Here is a 20,626-nt window from a genome sequence, read left to right on the forward strand (position 1 = left end):
CAATCTACAAAATATTGCAGAAAACAAAATTCGAGACCCCGCTTTCCCCTCTTTTGCCTAAAATGGGGGTATCTTTGCATGGGTGATTTCAAGTGATTTTGGATATGTTATTGAGCAAATTTTTCTGAACATTCTGTAGGTAGCAAATTACCTAGTACGATGATATTCCAATTTTCCCTCTTAGGTTAGTAATTGAGAAGCGTCTGAGTCATCAAAAACCTTTAGTCCTCAGTTTTATAGATTATGAGCAAGCGTTTGATTCAGCTTTTGATTGAGCAAGCGCTCGTTTGAGCAAGCGATTCTTTTGATAAAAGAGCCTTAGCGAAGTTCTTATCCTAGTAGGGCGTGCCAGATAAATGCATTACGGTGATTAGTGCTATGTACGATTATTATCTTTGTCCAACGCAGTATTTCGACTTAATTTCTAAACGAAGAGCGACGAAATGAAGAAGTTATCTCAGATTTTATTTGTGGGTAAAAATATACAAGTATACAACACAGTCCAAACAGATCCGTTTTTGGCTAAACATCCAGGAGAGACTTTTTCCAGATGATGGTTTTTATTTCAAACCAAGGAAATTTTAAGGAGATTGTGACCAAGCAAATAGTTTCTAAAATAGACGGAGAGATGATGCCCTTCTTAAACGTCAGAGCCTTTGCACAAGTGAGACTCGCCGCATCTGTTGGGTCAAGAAGGTTCCCACATGCGGGTTTAGCCTAAGGTGGCTTTAGTAGGACAATATTTTTTAACATTAGATTATGCATATATTTGATGCTAATATAACAAAACGTTAATCGTTATAGATGTAATGTTAATTACTTTAAAATTATTAATGATAAACATCAATTATTTATCGACAAAACCACTCGTACTGACACAGTACAATTATTAAACAAACTTTAATCCTCGTTGTTTTTTTTGGTTTCTTTATAAATACCAGTCAGGAAATTGAAAAACTTCTTAAGTATTCTCCAAGGAGCTAAATACCATCTAAGCTAAAGGTGTTCACATTCTTTTCCTTAATTTTGAAAATATATAGAACATGTTTTATCATATTTAAGAAAATATTTCAAACTTTCCTGAGAGTGACAGTGACAATATAAATTGAAAATATAAAAGCGGCAGTGACAGTTAAATACTTTTTTAAACACATTGCCTTGGAGCCCTGGCACCAGGAAGAAAAACCGGGTTGTGCACAAAAAACACCTCGTTATCCAGTGTACAAAAATAATGTTCTTCGTTCACGTAAAAAGATTGGCTGTAATATTTAAAGATTATGAAGTAATCTTAAGATTCTTAAGCTTATATTGAGTTTGTAAAGTTTATTTAGTTTATTTAGTCTTTTCTGTAATAGTTATATTCATATTGACAAAGGACAAGTAATGTTTTGCAGTTGTTGGAGAATCATTATGAAAGCCGTATCCATTTCTTCTGTCCATCTCAACAATTAATTCTGGATCCTTCTCAAAAGTTCTTGAGATGACCTGTTTACTCAGCCTAAAAATAAAAATGAATACTTTTCATGATAATTTAACAAAAAGAAGAAACGCTGCATTTAGTTTTCGAGCAAAACTAAAACAAAATATCAACAGTAAAACAAAAATATCACAAACGTGCATTTCAAAATAGCTACTTTACAATGTTCTCGTATTTAATTTCACCAAAATTCCAAATGGACTATTATAGTTATCAAAATACCATGCCTTCTATAATTTTTATAATGTGTAACCTTTTTTTCTATATGAAAATTACAGGCATGTAATTCATGCGCTTCATAAAACATGCGTTGAAGAATTCCAGTATGCATGTTATAGTTTCTTTAACAACGGAGTAAGTCAAAATAATATAAAAAATTGTGGAACTCAAAAATGCTATACCACATAAAAAAAAATAAAAGTTCCTCGAGCTTTTCTTCAAGCTAAATTTAGCTCCTGTTGTATCGAAAACATGATTTCTGGGTGAACGCTATTCCAGTAAAGTTTGAGATTAATGTTGACGAGGAAAAAATACGGTTCCAATTGCAGATTACCCCTGCCAAGAGGGGGAAGAAACCCTGTAACACATTTTATGTGAACATCAGGCCTTTCGCTTGGTGTGAGTTGTTTTTTATATAATTACTATTTCTTTGGTTCTTCCAGGAGTTTTAGAAATCACTTGCGTAAACACGACATTTGGTGAAGTCCGTCTTACTAAGATAATAACATATGGGAGTTAGCAATTGTTTTCTTCAGCTGTTCTTGCCTTGTTCTTTTCAGTTAGCATTTCAGTTAATACTTTGTCAATATTTTTCTTTTAATAAATATTGCTGACTTAAAATGAATTTTTTTTGTATGGCTCCTCTATGGTCATAAGCCAATTCTCTATCCATGTATCTATATACACCTATATTGAAAAAAAGAAATACCACTCTTAAATCTAAACACTCAGTGGCAAATGTTGAAAAATAAAATGCTAGCAAAATATTCTGGCGAATTTATAAAAGGCAAGCTGGTCATGCATATTACTCCATATGCTCTATTATTTTAAGAAGAACAAGAAGAGTAACTTTTCGTTTTTTTACCTGTTTTATTAAATTCATAACTTTTAAGAATAAAATCTGTTTGTACTTTAATTTGAGACGGTATTATAAAATGTTGACATCCATGATGGAGGGCAACGTTATTCGTCATTAGCAACGTTATTCGAAAAAAAAAATTGTCGATTCGTGTATAACTAGACTATATAGAGTAAATGACAGAGTCGCTCCACTTATGCCCTAATGAAACTCCAAGATACCATGAATTGTTTAACTGAGAATAAAAATGCTTTGTACAGGAAAGGAAACCCTATACGATGTCACATCCAGATAGCAACCCTGCCCTTATTGACTCGCATTGGCCGATGAGCCTCTTCTCTTGCATTGGCAAGATCTATGTGATAACGCATATCTGGAGCCAAGAAAACCTTATTAGCCAAAAGGAGCATGTATTTTGGCGTAAATGCTAGTCACTTGAAAGCTTTTATGTCCAGCATCAGCAGTGGTTGAAATTTGGGACCCAGATGCATAATATTAACAATAATTATAATAACAACTGCCTCTGTCACCCACTAGAAACATAAAAATATTATACTACGGACCACAGAAAAAACGAAGCAACAAAATCATGAGACTAACCTAAATATATAGCATTCACAATTGCATTGAAAAAAAACTGTGATTCGGACCCAGCGATTTGTGAAAACCTATCAAACCAGCGAAAACCAGTGATTAACAATCGGTACATTTAGATGGTGATATTCTCTTCGTAATGATAGGAGCTATTAAACCGGTATAAAATACATTTGAAACAAGACCACTACTAAAATAATTTGAAATAGAAATCTCTAAATGGAACCAGCATCAAACAAAAGCACCAGGAGACAAGATGAAACCCGCAAAGATTATCAACACCTCGTCAATACTTCTTGTTTCATTTTTAGAACAGCATCCAATACTTTAGGGGCTGTGACAACATAACCTGGACCAACTCACTGGGCCAAGACACTGTTCAAGCTCAGATCCGTATTGAGATCCAAGGTTACATTAGGAAGCGATAACTCACTCGCAAAAACTCACTCTCAATCAAATCATTTTCATTTGGAATGCATTGAGAGGTGTTAGTAGGAGCTGTGCGTTTTATAAGCTTCTACACAGTATGATTTTAGGCTATTGTCTTTTGATATCGCCAAAGTTGTTGATGGAGATTGGCATAAACGCCTGTTAGAAGACTCCAAGCGCATGGAATTAGTGGTTGTTCTTGGATGTTTTCTAACTCCCTCGATGGGTTTATTTTCAGTGAATAACTTTCAAAGGTTGAGGCTCATTAGGGTAATACCACGGGGTCAAATCATTTTTAATATACAATAACGACATAAAGGACGATCTCTTTGACCTTCCTTCACCATTTTTTTACACTACCATGGTTCATAGAGCTGTCAGTAATCATGATGAACGTGTACAAGCTTCCCTGTCCCTAAAATTGGATCACCCGTATGTATCAAAGCATTATTAGTTTTCCATAGAGAAAAAGAGATTAGCGCTACTTCTAGGAGAAAAAAAGAAATATACCATTAAATTCACTGTTCCAATGCTCTTTTTAAATACAATAATCGCTGTTGTCACAACTGCGTCTTACCCCATCCCCCACCCCAGGGAGTTTAGATATAGCCCTTGGCTATATTCAAAACATTCCTGATTTTGTTGCTTTGCCATTATATCTCGAGCTCATATCTCATTAAGAGTCGGTTCACAATACAAAATTAAATATTTTTCACAATACCATCTAGAAATATTATTTTTTTTTTTTTTTTTTTTTTTACTGTTGGATTCGTCTAAATTTTCTTAACAGGTATATACTTAATTTCATAATTCAGTCATTTACAACTCTAACTATTTAAACAAACTGCTAATTAAACCAACACTCGTCGTTCAGCCACTTCCTAAGATGGTATATTTACAGAAGATTGCTCCTAGTTCTGTTGTGGCTATTTGCATTGACTCCCTATTGTACCCACGTGTTATATCTAGTTGGTCAGTGATGGTCCACCGGAAAAATGGAACATTTTATTGGTAGTAAAATGAGAGGATGAACACTGTGCATATATTTTATTCGGAAAAGAAGCGGGCCCAATATTCCGGTTTAAAAAATTTTAAACATTCAGTTTCCACTTTTCTGCTCTGTAAACTATATAGACCGCCACAAAATACTTTAGATTAATATAGAAATAAGCAATAAACACATAGGGAATAATGAGCAACTAAAAGTGATTATGAAAACATATAAAAGGTTTTTAGCCGTAGTCACGACTAAAAAGCTGTTGAACTGAAAAATTAACTACAATTCTATACTTCTCTTCGTTATGATTACTAACCTACAAATATACTAACTGTGCATACCAGCTAATTTATGTACTAACCATGAATCAAAAAGCCTTTTTGCAGTATTAAGAAACTGTCCCGGGGTTCCATTAGGATTTTTTCTTGAAGAAAAAATATCGTTGCTTGTCTCTGCGAGAATATGCCATTCCTGGCCGTCTACGTCTGCTTTCCATGTAGCAGGAATGATCTCAGCTGAAAAAAAATACATATATGGCATACATAGCATATATTCTCCTATTTTTTACATGGTTTAAATCTTAAGGTAATAAATATTTCAACTTTTAGATGAATATTTTTATTAATTGACAGTAATACCAACTTAGGAGGGTAAAAGACACGCAAAATAAAAGCTAAAAAACCAGTCATTTTAGCCAAATAGTTCAGACACAATCCAATTTTTCGCTTATTGGAGACTCAAATCGATTCTTACTGAACTGGATGTCATTGGCAAATACGAGTGACATTAAGGAGTAGCAAAAGTTTATGATTTTACTTGGTATTTCCACAATTCAGAAGTAGGCCTTTTATACCAGTGATTTTCAAAGCGGTCCAGGTAGACCAGTAGCGTAATTTCGTCAAAATTCTGGGAGGGGCGTAAAGTTGGAGCTGATGTTCCCAAGTCAAGTGAAAATGACAGCAAAAAATGAGTCATATACCACCATAAAGGCAAAGGTATACTAAAGAAAACTGATCTGTTTCTGTGGATGCTTGAATCATATTAAATAAAAAAAATAAAACAATTTTTTTTAACTGAAAGTAAGGAACGACGTTAAAACTTAAAACGAACAGAAATTATTCCGTATATGAAAGGGGCAGTCCCCTCCTCAACGCCTCGCTCTTTACTCTAAAGTTTTTCATTGTTTAAAAAAAATAGAGTTGTGAGAAAGTCAAACTTTAGCGTAAAGAGCGAGGCATTGAGGAGGGGACAGCCCCCTTAATATACGGAATAATTTCTGTTCGTTTTAAGTTTTAACGTCATTCCTTACTTTCAGTTAAAAAAACTTGTTTTTTTTTATTTAATTTTTGAATGTTTTTGAATTAATGCAGGTTTTGATTCTGGCTCACCTTACATGAATAATAAAAAAAAAATTAATATTAATTTTACTTTTATTTGGTTAAATGGCTTTCTCGAAACCTGTTTAATTTTATTTACGAACGTTTTTATTAGTAATAAATATCAGTAACTTGCGAATTAACTTACGTAACGAACCTCTATATTCTTATATTTTTAATACGTATATTAGAGGGTTCGCCCCCTAGTCAATACCTTGCTCTTTAAGCTAAAGTTCGAATTTTGTTCCAATTCTTTAAAAATGACCCCTTAATCACAAATGCCGTTAATTAGAATAAATAGCTCTTATGAAAGTACTAAATAATCTTTGGCTTAAAGAGCGAGGTATTGACTAGGGGATGAACCCAATCATATACATAATGTTTTCTGTCGTTTTAAGTTTTGATGTTGCTCCTTACTTGCAGTTAAAAAACTTATTTTTTTTATATATAATTTCCGATCTTTATTTAAATAATAGTGGGAAATCCGGCGCCCCCTTCATAGCGAGGTCCCTTCTCCCATGAAAACTTCCTTCATGGTAAGATCCTCCCACATAACCCCCGGCACACTCCCCCCCCCCCCCACTACCAGAAAAAATCCCCTCTGAAAACGTCTGTATACTTCCCAATAACCAATACTATATGTTAACATTGGGTAAAGTTCATAACTTTCAGCCCTCCCTCCGGAGACTTCGGGGGATTAGTCATCCTAAAAGAAATAGTTATCATATTTTCAACCATGCTGAACAAAATGGCTATCTCAAAGTTTTGATCGGGTGACTTTGGGGAAAAAATGAGCGTGGGAGGGGGCCTAGTTGCCCTCCATTTTTTTTGTCACTTAAAAAGGGCACTAGAACTTTTAATTTCCGTTCGAATGAGCCCTCCCGCGATGTTCTAGGACCACTGGGTCGATACGATCACCCCTGGGAAAAAGAAAAAAAACAAACAAACAAACAAATAAACACGCATCCGTGATCTTTCTTCTGGCAAAAAATGCAAAATTCCACAATTTTGTAGATAGGAACTTGAAACCTCCGCAGTAGGGTTCTCTAATACGCTGAATATGATGGTGTGATTGTCATTAAGGTTCTATAACTTTAAGGGGTCTTTCCCCTTTTTTTCGAAAATAAGCCAAATTTTCTCAGGTGCGTAACTTTTGATAGGTAGGACTAAACTTGATGAAACTTATATATTTCAAATCAGCATTAAAATTTGATTCTTTTGATGTATCTATTGGTATTAAAATTCCGTTTTCTACAGTTTCGGTTACCATTCAGCCGGGTCGCTCCTTACTTACAGTTCGTTACCACGAACTGTTTGATAGACCTATCTTAGTTTTACAAGATTTTTAAAGATGCTGTCAATGTCAAAAAATAAAGTTGGGTTCAGCTATATTCTCATATCGATATATATTCTTTATTGAAAGCTGGTGGAATGAAAAATCCTCAAATTGTCAATTAAAGCAATTATCATCTTTCTTCTCAATAGCCTATTGCACAAAATCTCATTTCAACGGGTATTTGAAACAGTTTGTGGTAACAAACTGTATGTAGGGAGTGACGCGGCTCAATAGTAACCGAAACTCTAAAAAAACGGAATTTTGATATCAATGTATATATCAAAATCGTTGGCATATTATGTTGATTCTAAATATGAGAGATTCATTAAGTTTAGTGTTACCCATCAAAGGCTAAGAGCCTGGGAAAAATTGCCTAATTTTAGAAAAATGGAAGAAACATCCCCAAAACATCAAAGAATCGTAATGGATATCCAACCATCAGATTGAGCCTATCAGAAAACCCTACCGTTGAGGTTCCAAGCTCCGATATGTAAAAATGTGGAATTTTGTATTTTTCCCTCAGAAGAAAATCCCGGATGAATGTTTATCTGTTTGTTTTTTGTTTTTTTTTCCAGGGGTAATTGTATCGAACTAATAGTCCTATGAAACCGGGAGAGGGCTCTTTTGAACGAAAATTAAAAGTTCTAGTTCCCTTTTGGGTGACCAAAAAGATTGTAGGGTAACTAGCCCCCCTCCCAAGGCCCTTTTTCTCCAAAATCATCCGAACAAAATTTTGATTGGATGTTTTAGTTGAAAGGTCCAATAAATATACCTTTCGAGATAACATGACTCCCCACAGCCCCAGGGGAAACGTGTTTAAGTTATAAAACTTGCCCATTGTTTACGTATACCAATTGTTATTGGAAAGTGTGCATACCTTTTTTGGGTGTAGAGGGGGGGGGGTGACGTTTCTGCATAGGGATTTTTCACGGGGAAAACTTTTCATGGGGAGAGAAGTTTCCGAGGGGTGAACCATTTAGGGGAAATTTACACAGGGATAGTTTGTTAGAATTCCCATACGAAATTCTTTTTATTTGTCTCACTTTGTCTTTGCCGACATTGTATGTGTGGAGATGTTAAGGGTAATTGTCCGGGGTAAATTTTCACCGGATCTTTCCCGGTTTAATTGCCTAAAGGATCTTTCTACGGGGAGGGAGTATCTTCCCATGGAGTTGGAGCCAGATTTCATGGCATTATTTAAAAGACGATCAGAAATTAAATTTAAATTTAAGTTTTCACACAAAAGTTATTTTTAGTACTTTAAACAAAGCTTCTTATCAAAAAGTTCGTGGTAACGAACTGTAAGTAAGGAGCGACCCGGCTAAGTGGTAACCGAAACTCTAAAAAACAGAATTTTGGTACCAAGAGATACATCAAAAGAATCAGATTTTAATTCTGATTTCAAATATATGATTCATCAAGTTTAATCTTACCCATCAAAAGTTGTGCGCCTGAGAAAATTCGGCTGATTTTCGAAAAAAGGGGAGAGACCCCCTAAAAGTTATAGAACCTTAATGAAATTCACACCATCATATTCAGCGTATCAGAGAACCCTACTGTAGAGGTTTCAAGCTCCTATCCACACAAGTGTGGAATTTTGCATTTTTTTTTGCCAGAAGAAAGATCACGGGTGCGTGTTTATTTGTTTTTTGTTTTTTTTCCCCAGGGGTAATCGTATTGACCCAGTGGTCCTAGAATATCGTGGGAGGGCTCATTGGAACGGAAATTAAAAGTTCTAGTGCCCTTTTTAAGTGACCAAAAAAAATGGAGGGCAACTAGGCCCCCTCCCACGCTCATTTTTTCTCAAAGTCACCCAATTAAAATTTTGAGATAGCCATTGTGTTTAGCATAGTCAAAAACCTAATAAATATGTCTTTTACGATGACTTACTCCCCCACAGTTCCCAGGGGAAGGGCTGCAAGATATGAACTTTGCCTATTGCTTACATTTTGTATTGGTTATTGGGAAGTATAAATACAGTTTCAGGAAGAATTTTTTTCTGGTGGGGGGGGGGGAGGAGGGGCTGGAGAAGGGGGCTACTCGGGAGAATCTGTCCGTGGAGGATGTTTCTTTGGGGTAAGGGACATTTCTATGAAGGGGCGCCGGATTTCCAAGCATTATTTAAAAAACGATAAGAAATTAAATAAAAAAAAAACAAGTACTTTCAACTGAAAGTAAGAAGCAACATTAGAACTTAAAATGAACAGAAATAATTACGTATATGAGGGGGTTCTCCCCCAAGTCAATACTTCGCTCTTTACGCTACAGTTTTTTTTTAGTGCTTTCAAAAGAGTTATCTATTCTAATTAAACGGCCTTTGTGATTCAGGGGTTTGTGAATTAAAAATTTAAAAATTGGTATTGACTAAGGGGAGAACCCCAAAATATACGTAATAACATATACGTAATAAAAAAAAAAAACAATAAAAAAAAAACAAGCGATACGGCTCAATAGTAATCGAAACTTTTAAAAACGGAAATTTTATGTCAATAAATGTATCAAAAGAATGGGCTTATAATGCTGATTCTAAATATATGAATTTATTAAGTTCATTATTACTAATCAAAGGCCAAGAGCCTCAAAAAACTCACCTTATTTTTTAAATAGGGGGGAAACAGCCCTCAAAAGGGAAAAGATTTTAATGAAAATCACACAGTCAGATTCAGCATTTTAGAAAACCCTCTAACGTAGGTTTCAAGCTCATATCTGCAAAAATCTGCAAGTTTGTATTTTTTGCCAGAAGAAAAATATACGAATATAGAAGTTCGTTACGTAAGTTAATTTGTAAATTACGTCAGAACCAAATTTAGAGACAGTCATTTAGCAAAAGAAAAGTAAAATTTTTATGCAAATTTTGTTTACTTATTCAATAACGGCAAGCCAAAATAAAAGTTGCATTAACTAAAAAAAGATCAGAAATTAAATAAAAAAAACAAGTCTTTTAAACTGAAAGTAAGGAGCGACATTAAAACTTAAAACGAACAGCAATTGTTCCGTATATGAAAGGGACTATCCCCTCTTCAATGCCTCGCTTTTTACGCTAAAGTTTAACTTTGTCTCACAACTTTATTTTTTTAAACAATAAAAAACTTTAGCGTAAAGTGCGAGGCGTTGAGGAGGTGACAGCCCCTTTCATATACGGAATAATTTCTGTTCGTTTTAAGTTTTAATGTCGCTCCTTACTTTCAGTTTAAAAAACTTGTTTTTTTTATTTAATTGCTCTAATAGAACAACCCTTGTGTTTCAGCAGTCATTATTAAAGAATGGGGACAAAATTCAAACTTTAGCGTAAAGAGCGAGGTAGTGAGAAGGACAACACTCTTCATATACTTAATGATTTTTGTTCGTTTTCAGTTTTAATGTTGCTCCCTACTTTCAGTTGAAAAAACTTGATTTTTGTGTTTAATTTAGAAAAGAAGGTACAAGTGTTACATCAACAAAAAATACAAACAATAAGTGGATGTTCGCATTTCATAGGATTATCCCTCATTTTAGAGCTTTGGTGAAATATTAATGGTCACAATTAAAATTCGAAAACAAATAAATCTTCAATTTATATTTTGTTTAAGTTTTCCACGGCCCGAAACAAAACACGGGGTGGCTAAGCCCTTACTATTGCATATTTTCAGAGTTGGAATTCGAGCAAATTGTTTTCAAAGATCGGGGCACGGGGGGGGGGGGATTTTCCCTATCTTAATTCCTAATAAATCTCCTAATAAATCTGTCAAATTGCCTTTAAGAGAAAATTTTCTTTAAAGATTAGTCTTTATTGTCACAGTTTCATAAAAATCTAAACTGATGCCAATAATGGACAAAGCCAACAACGTGGCCTGACTTTGAAAAATAATTGTCAACTAAAAAAATATATGCACTTCGTTGATTGCACTTAACTTAAACAAGCATCGAAACAATCATAAGTTCACTTGAAAATTTGCGAGCGTAATATTTAACCTAGACAATGTATAGACATAATATTTAACCTAGACAATGTATATATATATATATATATATATATATATATATATATATATATATATATATATATATATATATATATATATATATATATATATATGTAATATTTGCTTAGCGATTTGGGACCTGGAGTTTGGTCCCAGCTGTCGTAGGGCCTACGCAAGGGCCTTTTGTAGTCAAGAACCGCCCTTAATAAAATGGCTAGACTATAATATTCAAGACAAGTACAATGAAATAAAATTAGTTTGGATTTTTCAGTCATCAGATTGATGAATAAAACAATTTGTAAATTTAATTCAGTTCCAAGAAAAGTTCTGTACATTGTTCTTTGTTTCTCTACTATTCCCAATTTTGCGACACCCGGCTTTGCAAATAACTTCGAACTTACGTTTTATCCACTAAATGATACAAATTAGTGCACTTTTTCTTATAAGTGCATTTTACTATCCTATTGACTTAAGGCTAAAAGAAACACACACCCCTCCCTCACCTCATAAACACCATGTTTTGAACTTAACCTGTCCATAGATAACCTTTTCTATATAACGTCTATACTCTATCGACGTTAGCCGTGCTAAAGGGGTTGCTGATATTTCAAAGTGTTACCTGCATCTAGTATTAGCTTGTCATCCTCAGTAAAGAACGTCATTTGAACGCCATCTATGTGAAGAGGCTTTAGATTAAGTGCAGCAGATGATGTATCTACCAATGAGACTCCGCCTCGGTTGCCAAGAACCTGTAAACAATTAGCTTTTGAAATTGAGAACAAGGCAAACCTAGTAATTTTTTCGACGGGAATTGACCCAAAATCTATTTGTCTTGCTTCGTGGTTATCCCTTATGCAACACAACATAGTTTGTCCTTCTAAAAAACTATCTTCAGCTAAGGTACCATTTAAGAAAGATTATCTTTTTATTGTGTACCTTGAACATATTTTAGTTTCATTTGGCCATGAGCAATAACAAAAGTAGATGGAAGAAGGCCTAAATTTGTCTGAGTCCAGCATCTGAAACATTCAATTTATTATTCAAGAAGAAAAATAAGAATAATCTAAGCGAATTATAAACAACAAGGTAGCTAACAGTTTAGTCAATGTGGAGTCAATAAGCAAACAGTTTAAACTAACGAACTTGAGTTTTTAAAGTTGTGAGTAATTTATTCAACTCAAAGCGTCTTTCTTGTTCTTTAAGCAGTAAAATTCCATAAAAACGGCATAGAGATGAACAACATTTTAGTTTGTGAGTTTATCTTAAAGATTTTTGAATAATATTAAACAAAGATTCTTTGAAAGTTTCTTCAAACATCATTTTTGCAGTTGCAATTTATAAGAATACCGGTTGTAGCTTTTGAAGCAATATTCTGCAATAATAATAGTTGTTGTAAGGGGTAGATTCAGAATTAATATTTAAAGAGGGCACCGATAAAATTAGGCTTACCCTATCAGTGTTTTTCAAACCTCCCATCCTTCAATTAGCACAAATTTTGACTTCCTGGGGGGGGGGGGGCCTAAAGCTATCCACTGAATCTGCCCCTGGTTGTTATTCAATTAAAATAAATTTTGTATTCGTATTTAACGTATGATGTGGCAAATTTTGGATATAGATTATGCCTGTGGCTTTAACAGTTGAACATGGGTCTATCATGTCTCTTCAAGCTCAATTGTAACCGATTCCTTAAGATACAGAGTCATGATAACAATAGATGCATCAAAAGGATCGAATTTTGATATTTATTCAGTATATATAAAATTCATCAAGTTTAATTGTTAGGCTACCCATTACAAGTTACGAGCCTGCGAATACTTTACTGATTTTCGGAAAAGGGGGAAACATCCCAAAAACATCAAATTATCTTAATGAAAATCACACCATCAGATTTTGCATATCGGAGAGCCCTACTGTAGAGGTTTCAAGCTCCTATATTAAAGGAAATTATGAATCTTGCACAGAACGACGGCCGTGATGCAAAGTTACGAGATGACAAGCTGTTTATCCAAGGCCGACTATTCAGGTACGATGGAAACGCTGTGATTTAGTTTGGTTAAGAGTAACTTGATGCCAGCTAAAAATCTTGGTCCACCTCCTAGTGCTAGGCTCCCAAATGACCCCTGATATCCTGATGGAGCTAGATAGTGATGCCAGTGATAGTGATGCCGAGAGAGTGATACCATCAACAGTATCGGCAACTAAAAGACCTGTTAGTGCTGTTATTAGTCCTAATGACCTACATCGACCAGGCACTCGTAATGTGGCACCCAGAGGAAACCATTTTCCAAGAAAAGGACTTAACAGAAGACCTCACAGTGGTTTTTCCCATGATTATGTTGATAAAAGACAGCGAATGCTAACAGATAATAATAGTCGCAGTAGTTAGTATTACCATTTTGCCTTTTCCCCGACAGAGGCTAGGAACGAGAAAATCCAAGAAGTGGCTAGTGATATTAACGCACTGACAGAAAGCGTAGACGCATAGGAAATCAAGGGCCATATACTGAGTTTAGTGTCATGGAACATAAAGGACTACGTGATTAATTATTTGATATTTATATGATGAATTACTTTCGTTTGATGTGATTTCGTTTATTGAAACATGGAATGATCATTCTCCTATGTCACCTCTCCCAGGGTATTTGGTTGAACAGGTTGTGCGTAAAGCAGCAAGAAATAAGACATTATGGTGGTATTTTGGTTCTGATTAAATCATCACCTATTGATGGTTATGAAAGAGTTAATAGTAGATCTGAAAACTTACTTTGGCTGCGTATTTGTTTTAAATGTGGGAAGATGTTAATTTTGGGCGTTGTATATATCCCTCCACAAAATAGTTCGTATAGTGGAGAAAATACTTTGGAAATATTAGATGATGAACTGTCACTAATACAAGAAAGTTATAGTGATTTTTAGTGCGTTTTGATGGGGGATTTTAATGCTTATACCGGTGTTGAGGTTGAGGTTCCAGATTTATTAATCCCAGATTTAGGAGATTTGGTCCCTATTTGTTGTAGAATACCGTGAAGTAATAAGGATGAAAAAGAAAAATAAATGTTTGGGGAAGAAAGCTTCTGGCGCTTTGTGGGGAACATGGTCTTATCATTGCGAATGGAAGGTTTGGAAATGATAAGGGTCTGGGCGAGTTTACTTGCCTTTCGGGCCCAACTCCAAGTGTTGTAGATTATGCGCTGATTAATACGAATTTTGCACCTGAATCGATTGATATGGATGTACTAGATTTAGTTGGATCCGATCATAGAGCATTAAGCTTGAGCTGAAGACTGGGAAGCTTCAGGATGATGGTCTTCGAGTTATAAATTTATGTAATGGGGAGCTTAGATTAGACGGTTTAGGAAAACGAATTAGATATGATTTAACCGATAATGATTTTAAAACATTTAAAAGGGAGCTTATGAAGTTGCATGTACCAAATAAGTTGAAAGCGTTAGAAAACGGTGGAAAAGATATATATGGTATAATTATGGAGTTAAATGAAACAATTTCCAGCTGTGAAGGATCGTGTAATCTGAAAAAAAAAGAAAAAAATGAGCTATATTTTGATTTGTAATATAACTTTATAAAGGAAAAGGTGATATATTTATTGGGTCGTTTAAATGAACGTGATAAGAGCTGAAGATCAAAGTTTAAAATTAGCCGAATATAAAGATAAAAAAAGAGATTATAGAAGATTAATAAAATGGAAAAAAAGAGTTTGAGAATAAAAAGAAACTGGATATTGTAGAGGATTCTGGATATAAGGATTTAAAAAGTTTTGGGGCTATATAAGGAATGATATTGGAAATGAAAAAGGAAATACCCAGGTGGCTCCAGACGCCAATTCATGGCCTGATTACCTAGAAAGCTTGGAAGGTGATTGTGCAGAAATACAAGAGGTAGCACATGCCCCAGAGATGGTTGTTTATCCTATGAAGGAACATGATTATTATTTAGTAGGGGAAGTGAGTAATGATGAGATTAAGTTTGTATTCAAGAATTTAAAAGGAGGTTCGGCTGTGGGTGTTGATGGCGTACCAATAACGTTATTTAAGAATTTTCTTTCAATTTTTATGTCGATAATTGTTTTTCTTTGTAATAAAGTGTTAAATTCAGGACAATAGCCAAATGAGTGGAAGAGATCATTGCTTATGCCACTTTTTAAGAGAGGTAGCCCAAGTTGCACATGATTGTCGTTTAATAGTGCTTGTCCCTGCTTTAAGTAAGGTAATGGAGAAAATACTAGATACCAGACTTTCCAAATGGTCAAATAAAAATAATATAATACATAAAGAACAAGGAGGTTTTAGGACAGGTTACGGGACGGTAGATACAATATTTACTTTAAAGGCATTAATTGATAAATATGGAAAGGGAAAAACGTGTCTTTATGTGGGATTTCTGGACCTCCAGAAGGCATTCGACAGTGTCGACAGAGAGCTATTGAAGGATGCCCTGTTTAGAATTTGGCCTCTCTCATTTGTTTGTGAGATTGATAGATTGATAGTGAGATTGATATTAAGCTGGGAGTAAAACAGGGCAGCACTCTTTCTCCTAAATTGTGTAACATTTTTATAAATGATGTTGTTGATTTTCTAGAGAATAGATGGGCTCCGAAAGTTAGTCTAGGGACCCATAAACTATCACTTTATTATTTGCAGATTATATTGCTTTGGTGGCTAGTACACCGCAAGATCTGCAGACGCTTTTGAGTCTTATAGAAGAATATTTGCATATGAAAAAATTAAGGCTGAATGTTGCAAAGAGTGAAGTTGTTATTTTAAAAAAAAAGGAAAGGAAGTGGCGAAGATAATTATCGATTTAAAATTAATAATAAGGAACTGAAAGTAAGTAAAAGAACAAAATATTTAGGATTTTTTTATCAGAAAATGGAAGTTTAAAGAGTCACGTTGATGAAATAATTAATAGAGGCAAAGTGGCCATGTCTGCAATTTTTAGAAATCCGACGATAATGGGAATTAAAAACCTAAAAATGCATAAAAGAATATTTTACCAGTAATAGAATATGGAGCAGAGATTTGGGGCGGAGAAGCGGCACAGAAGTTGGAGTCCCTCCAGCTCCAGTATTATAAAAGACTGTTTGGATTACATTAGACAACTCATTCACAGATTCTGAAAGGTGATATGGGTCTGTTTTCGTTAAAACTACGTAGGTCTATTTTGATGCTTCGATTTTGGTTGAAGCTCATTAAGTGTAATGAAGATAGACTAGTAAGAGCAGCTTATTATCAGATGTTGACTTATGGTTCGAAAACGTCGTGGCCATCCCAAATTAGGTCATTACTCGAAAGAGTGGGAATGCCTTATTTATGGAAAGACAGTCTTGGTTCCCGTGATCTACCACCAAATTTAGTAAGCCAGGTACGATTTATCTTAGAGGGTCAAGAAATTCAGTACTGACAAAGGCTGGTTTTAAATTCTGCTAAATTGAATCATTTTAATCAGGTTAAACGTACGTTTGGAGAAGAAATATATTTTACATTTAATTTACCAACTATGATTTTATGTCAATGGATTCAGCCTATGGCGAATTGCCTTCCCATTTAGAGCAGGCAAATGGTGTTCAAAAAGAGGGTAGTGCATCCTGAAGGTTGGTATGCGTATCCTCTTTGTAGAGATGACGACGAAGATTTAGACCATTTTCTCTGAAAGTGGCCTGTGCTCTCTGATTTAAGGGAAAATTACTTACATGGGATTGTTTTGCTGCTTCCTGGTATTTTACAAAGTAGTAATCCAACCACAATATTTCGTATTGGTGCGTACATAGAGAAGGGATTAGAAAGAAGGAAATGTTTTTACCATTAATAATTATTAATTATAGGGAATTACATTTATTTTCTCGATAAATTACCATAAGGTATTTTTTGCTATGTATCATGTTAATGTATGTTTCGTAATTTGTTCTGTTGTGATTTCTTTATTTTTCATAAATTTTTGTGTGTGGAAATACACGATCTATCTATCTATCTATACAAAAACGTGGAATTTTCATTTTTTGCCAAAATTATCATGGATACGTGTTTATTTGTTTCTTTTTGTTGTTTCTTGCTTGTTTTTTGTTTTCTCTGTGGGTGACTGTACTGAACCAGTGATCCTAGAAGAGCGAGAGAAGGCTCATTTGATCGGAAGTCAAAAGTTTTAGTGCCCCTTTTAGGTGACCAAAAATACTTGAGGGCAGCTATCCCCCTCCCACGCCTTTTTATTCCCAAAATTTGTCTTATAAAAATTTTGAATTTTTAATAAATATGTCCTTGAGGATGATTTGACCCCCCACAATCCTCGTAGGAAGGGCTGCAAGATATGTATTTTGCCCATTGTTTATATGTAGTATTGGTTATTGGAAATTATACAGACATTTTACCGAGGGGGAGGTGTTCTGGAGTGGGGTTACATGGGAAGATCTTTCTGAGGAGGAATTTTTCGTGGGGTAAGCGAATTTCCCATGGAGGAGGAGCCAGATTTCCCGACATTATTTAAAAAATAATCAGAAATTAAATTAAAGAAAACAGTTTTTTCAACTGAACGTAAGGAGCAATATTAAAACTTAAAACGAACAAAAATAATTACGTGTATGAAGCGGGTTATCCCCTCCTCAGTACATCACACTTTACGTTAAACTTTTTTGGGGGGGATTTTTAAAACAGCTTATTATTCTAATTAAATGACCCTTGTGTTTCAGGAGCCATTCTTAAATTATTGGAACGAAAAGTCAAACTTTAGTGTAAAGAGCGAGGTATTGAAGAGGGGACAGCGCCCTTCATATATGTAATAGCTCTTAATCGTTTTAAGTTTTAATATTGCTCCTTACTTTCAGTAGAAAAAACTTGGCTCTTTTTCTTAATTTCTTATCGTTTTTCAAACAATCCAAGGAAATTAAGCCCTCTCCGTGGAAAATCTTTCTACGGAACTTTTCTCCATAGAAGGTTCCTCCCACGTATAATTCTTTCCCCAGGAAATTTTCCCCGGACAATTCTATGCTCGCTGCAAATTCCTCCCAGAAAATTTCTTGTTTACGATTCCGGCTGAAAAATACTCCTTGGCATACTTTCGATTGAAGAAAGACTAGTTTTTCATTTAGTTTCCGATCGTTTTTAATCATGGCGGAATACACCCTGTGTGGGAAATATTTCTGGGATCCCCCTCCCCTTCCAATGTAAACTTTATCCTACGGAAAATTTTCCCCGTGGAGAGTATCTCCCGTGGGACCCCCCCCCCCCACGTAAAAATACCCTAGAGAATTCCAACTCCGCTCGAAATTTCCCCCGGACATTTCCCCCAGGGCATCTTCGCGTGTAAAATGGGGTCGCCAACAAGAAAGTAAGACAAATATTGAAACTTCACATATGCTTTCTATCATGCCGGTTTCAAAGTTTTTTAGTAAGACTGAACGCATTATAATCCATAGACATTTTTTAGATATTGTAAGTTTGTTCTTGGCCTTCCCTTATGGATCAATTCACATCATCAACTCTATAATTACTTATTTACTATTAGTTGCTGTAACACATTGGCTAGTGAGCTCTCTTCCTGACAACGAAGATAGAAGTTTGAGTCATTCTACAGTAACAAGTGAATCTAAAGCGGCTCATCCCCTTTCTTTCAAATAAAGGGAATTAGAACAGTAAATGTTCGTCATAAGAATTTCCAATCTGGATCTCCTTTTTATTTTATCCATCAATTTTGTGCTGACACTCCATATATGAATTCTGGCCAAATTCCATTACCCTCTAAAGCTCCAAAAAATCTCCTGGTAGTATATGTTCACGTCCAACCTATCCAAATTTCCTGGTGACGCAGTTCACCCCCTTCAACGTCTCCAAATTTGCTTTCGGCACGAAAGTGAAAGTAATAGTTTTTGTTAAACAAAAATCTGCAATAAGAAGGGTGCTATCCCTGATCAGCACTTATATTCAGGCTTATTCCAAGTGAAGGGAGGGTAGAGATTAATTCATACTCCCTCTCTCCCCAAACCATCTTCTATATTTGGCAGAATGTTAATCAAAAGTTAAAAAATGCTTTTTAATACGTTAGACACTTGTCTCCCTTCCCATTATGTAAAAAACCACTGATAATCCTCAGTAATTACCGATACAAATCCCCCTTCAGGAAAATTCCATCTTTGCTGAACCCCCCCCCCCTCCCCCATTCCCTGGAAATTCTGCTTGAAAATTTTCTCCTTAGCGTACTTTCATTAGAAAGAAGACTTTTTTTTTTTTTTTTTTAATTTCTGATCGTTTTCAGGTCATGACGGAAATACCCCCTATGTGGAAATTTTTTCCCATGAATCCCCCCCTCCAAATGGAAAGTTTCTCCGCTGCAAAATTTTCTCCATGGAGAATTTCTCCTGTTAATAATTCCCACATGGAATATTTATCTCAATGATAATTCCCCCATAGAGAATTTCTCCCGTGGGTAATAAACCCCCCTCATGGAAAAATCTCCCCGAGAATTCTAACCCTGCCCCGCTGCACATTTCCCCTAATAAATCCCCCAGAACATCACCACACATAAAATGGAGCCACCAAAGAGAAAGTAAGACAATTAAAACGAGTTTTGTGTATGAATACTGGCAAATTTTCCTCGTGTAAAATTTTACATTTTAATTTTACCTTCCCATCTTTTACTGAATGAGATTCTACAGCTCCCAAATAAGAGGCCATTTTTTTATTTTTTGTACCACACTTTTGAGTAGCCTTGCCATAAACTGGATCTGATGTAATATTTTTCAGTGTATTATTTTTTGTTTCTGAACTTGTTGTATTACTAGAGCATGATAGAACTGAATAAGATTTGCCTAGAAAGGCTCTATAATACATTGTTTGCGCCCCACATGCTTTCTATCATGCCGGTTTCAAAGTTTTTTTTAGTAAGACTGAACGCATTATAATCCATAGAGAGTTTTTCAGATATTGCAAGTTTGTTCTTGGCCTTCCCTTATGGATCAATTCACATCATCATATCTATAATTACTTATTTACTATCAGTTGCTGTAGCGCATTGGCTAGTGAGCTCTCTTCCTGACAACGAAGATAGAAGTTCGAGTCACTCTACAGTAACAATTTCTTGAACCCATTAATGTTATTAGAACCTGCAAAAGCAATCGTAAATAGCAACCATGCAGTTGCATCCACTACCCATGTAAATCCAGCATAATTACTATATACCTGAGGTAGCTGACAAGCTGCTGCCAGTATTTCAGTATCCGTCTCTTAAAATTTTGACAGTGCTAACCGAGTTGACTTTATGACTTTACACCACCAACTTAGATTTTTAACAAGGCATGAAAACCAGCCTTGTTGTTGATCCCAAGGTCTCCATTTCTTTAATAGATGAAAAATGTCTATGAGCCACTAGTTTTG

The 20,626-nt window shown here is 35.1% G+C and overlaps 1 protein-coding gene across 1 annotated transcript in view; it reads right to left on the reverse strand.

The window, feature by feature from the left end:
- Positions 1-444: 444 nt before the first annotated feature.
- The window catches only part of LOC148950478 (uncharacterized), a 111,909-nt gene continuing 91,727 nt past the window's right edge, over positions 445-20,626 (reverse strand). The window contains exons 7-9 of the mRNA XM_089092434.1: positions 11,869-11,998; positions 4,937-5,090; positions 445-1,498 (exon numbers count right to left, since the gene is read on the reverse strand). Coding sequence (XP_088948560.1) covers positions 1,333-1,498; positions 4,937-5,090; positions 11,869-11,998 — 450 coding nt within the window. The 3' untranslated portion in view covers positions 445-1,332. The remainder of the gene's footprint in view (positions 1,499-4,936; positions 5,091-11,868; positions 11,999-20,626) is intronic.

The sequence above is a fragment of the Artemia sp. Qi Xiang Cuo genome, chromosome 7 (assembly GCF_049724085.1).
Source record: "Artemia sp. Qi Xiang Cuo chromosome 7, ASM4972408v1, whole genome shotgun sequence".
NCBI lineage: Eukaryota > Metazoa > Arthropoda > Branchiopoda > Anostraca > Artemiidae > Artemia > Artemia sp. Qi Xiang Cuo.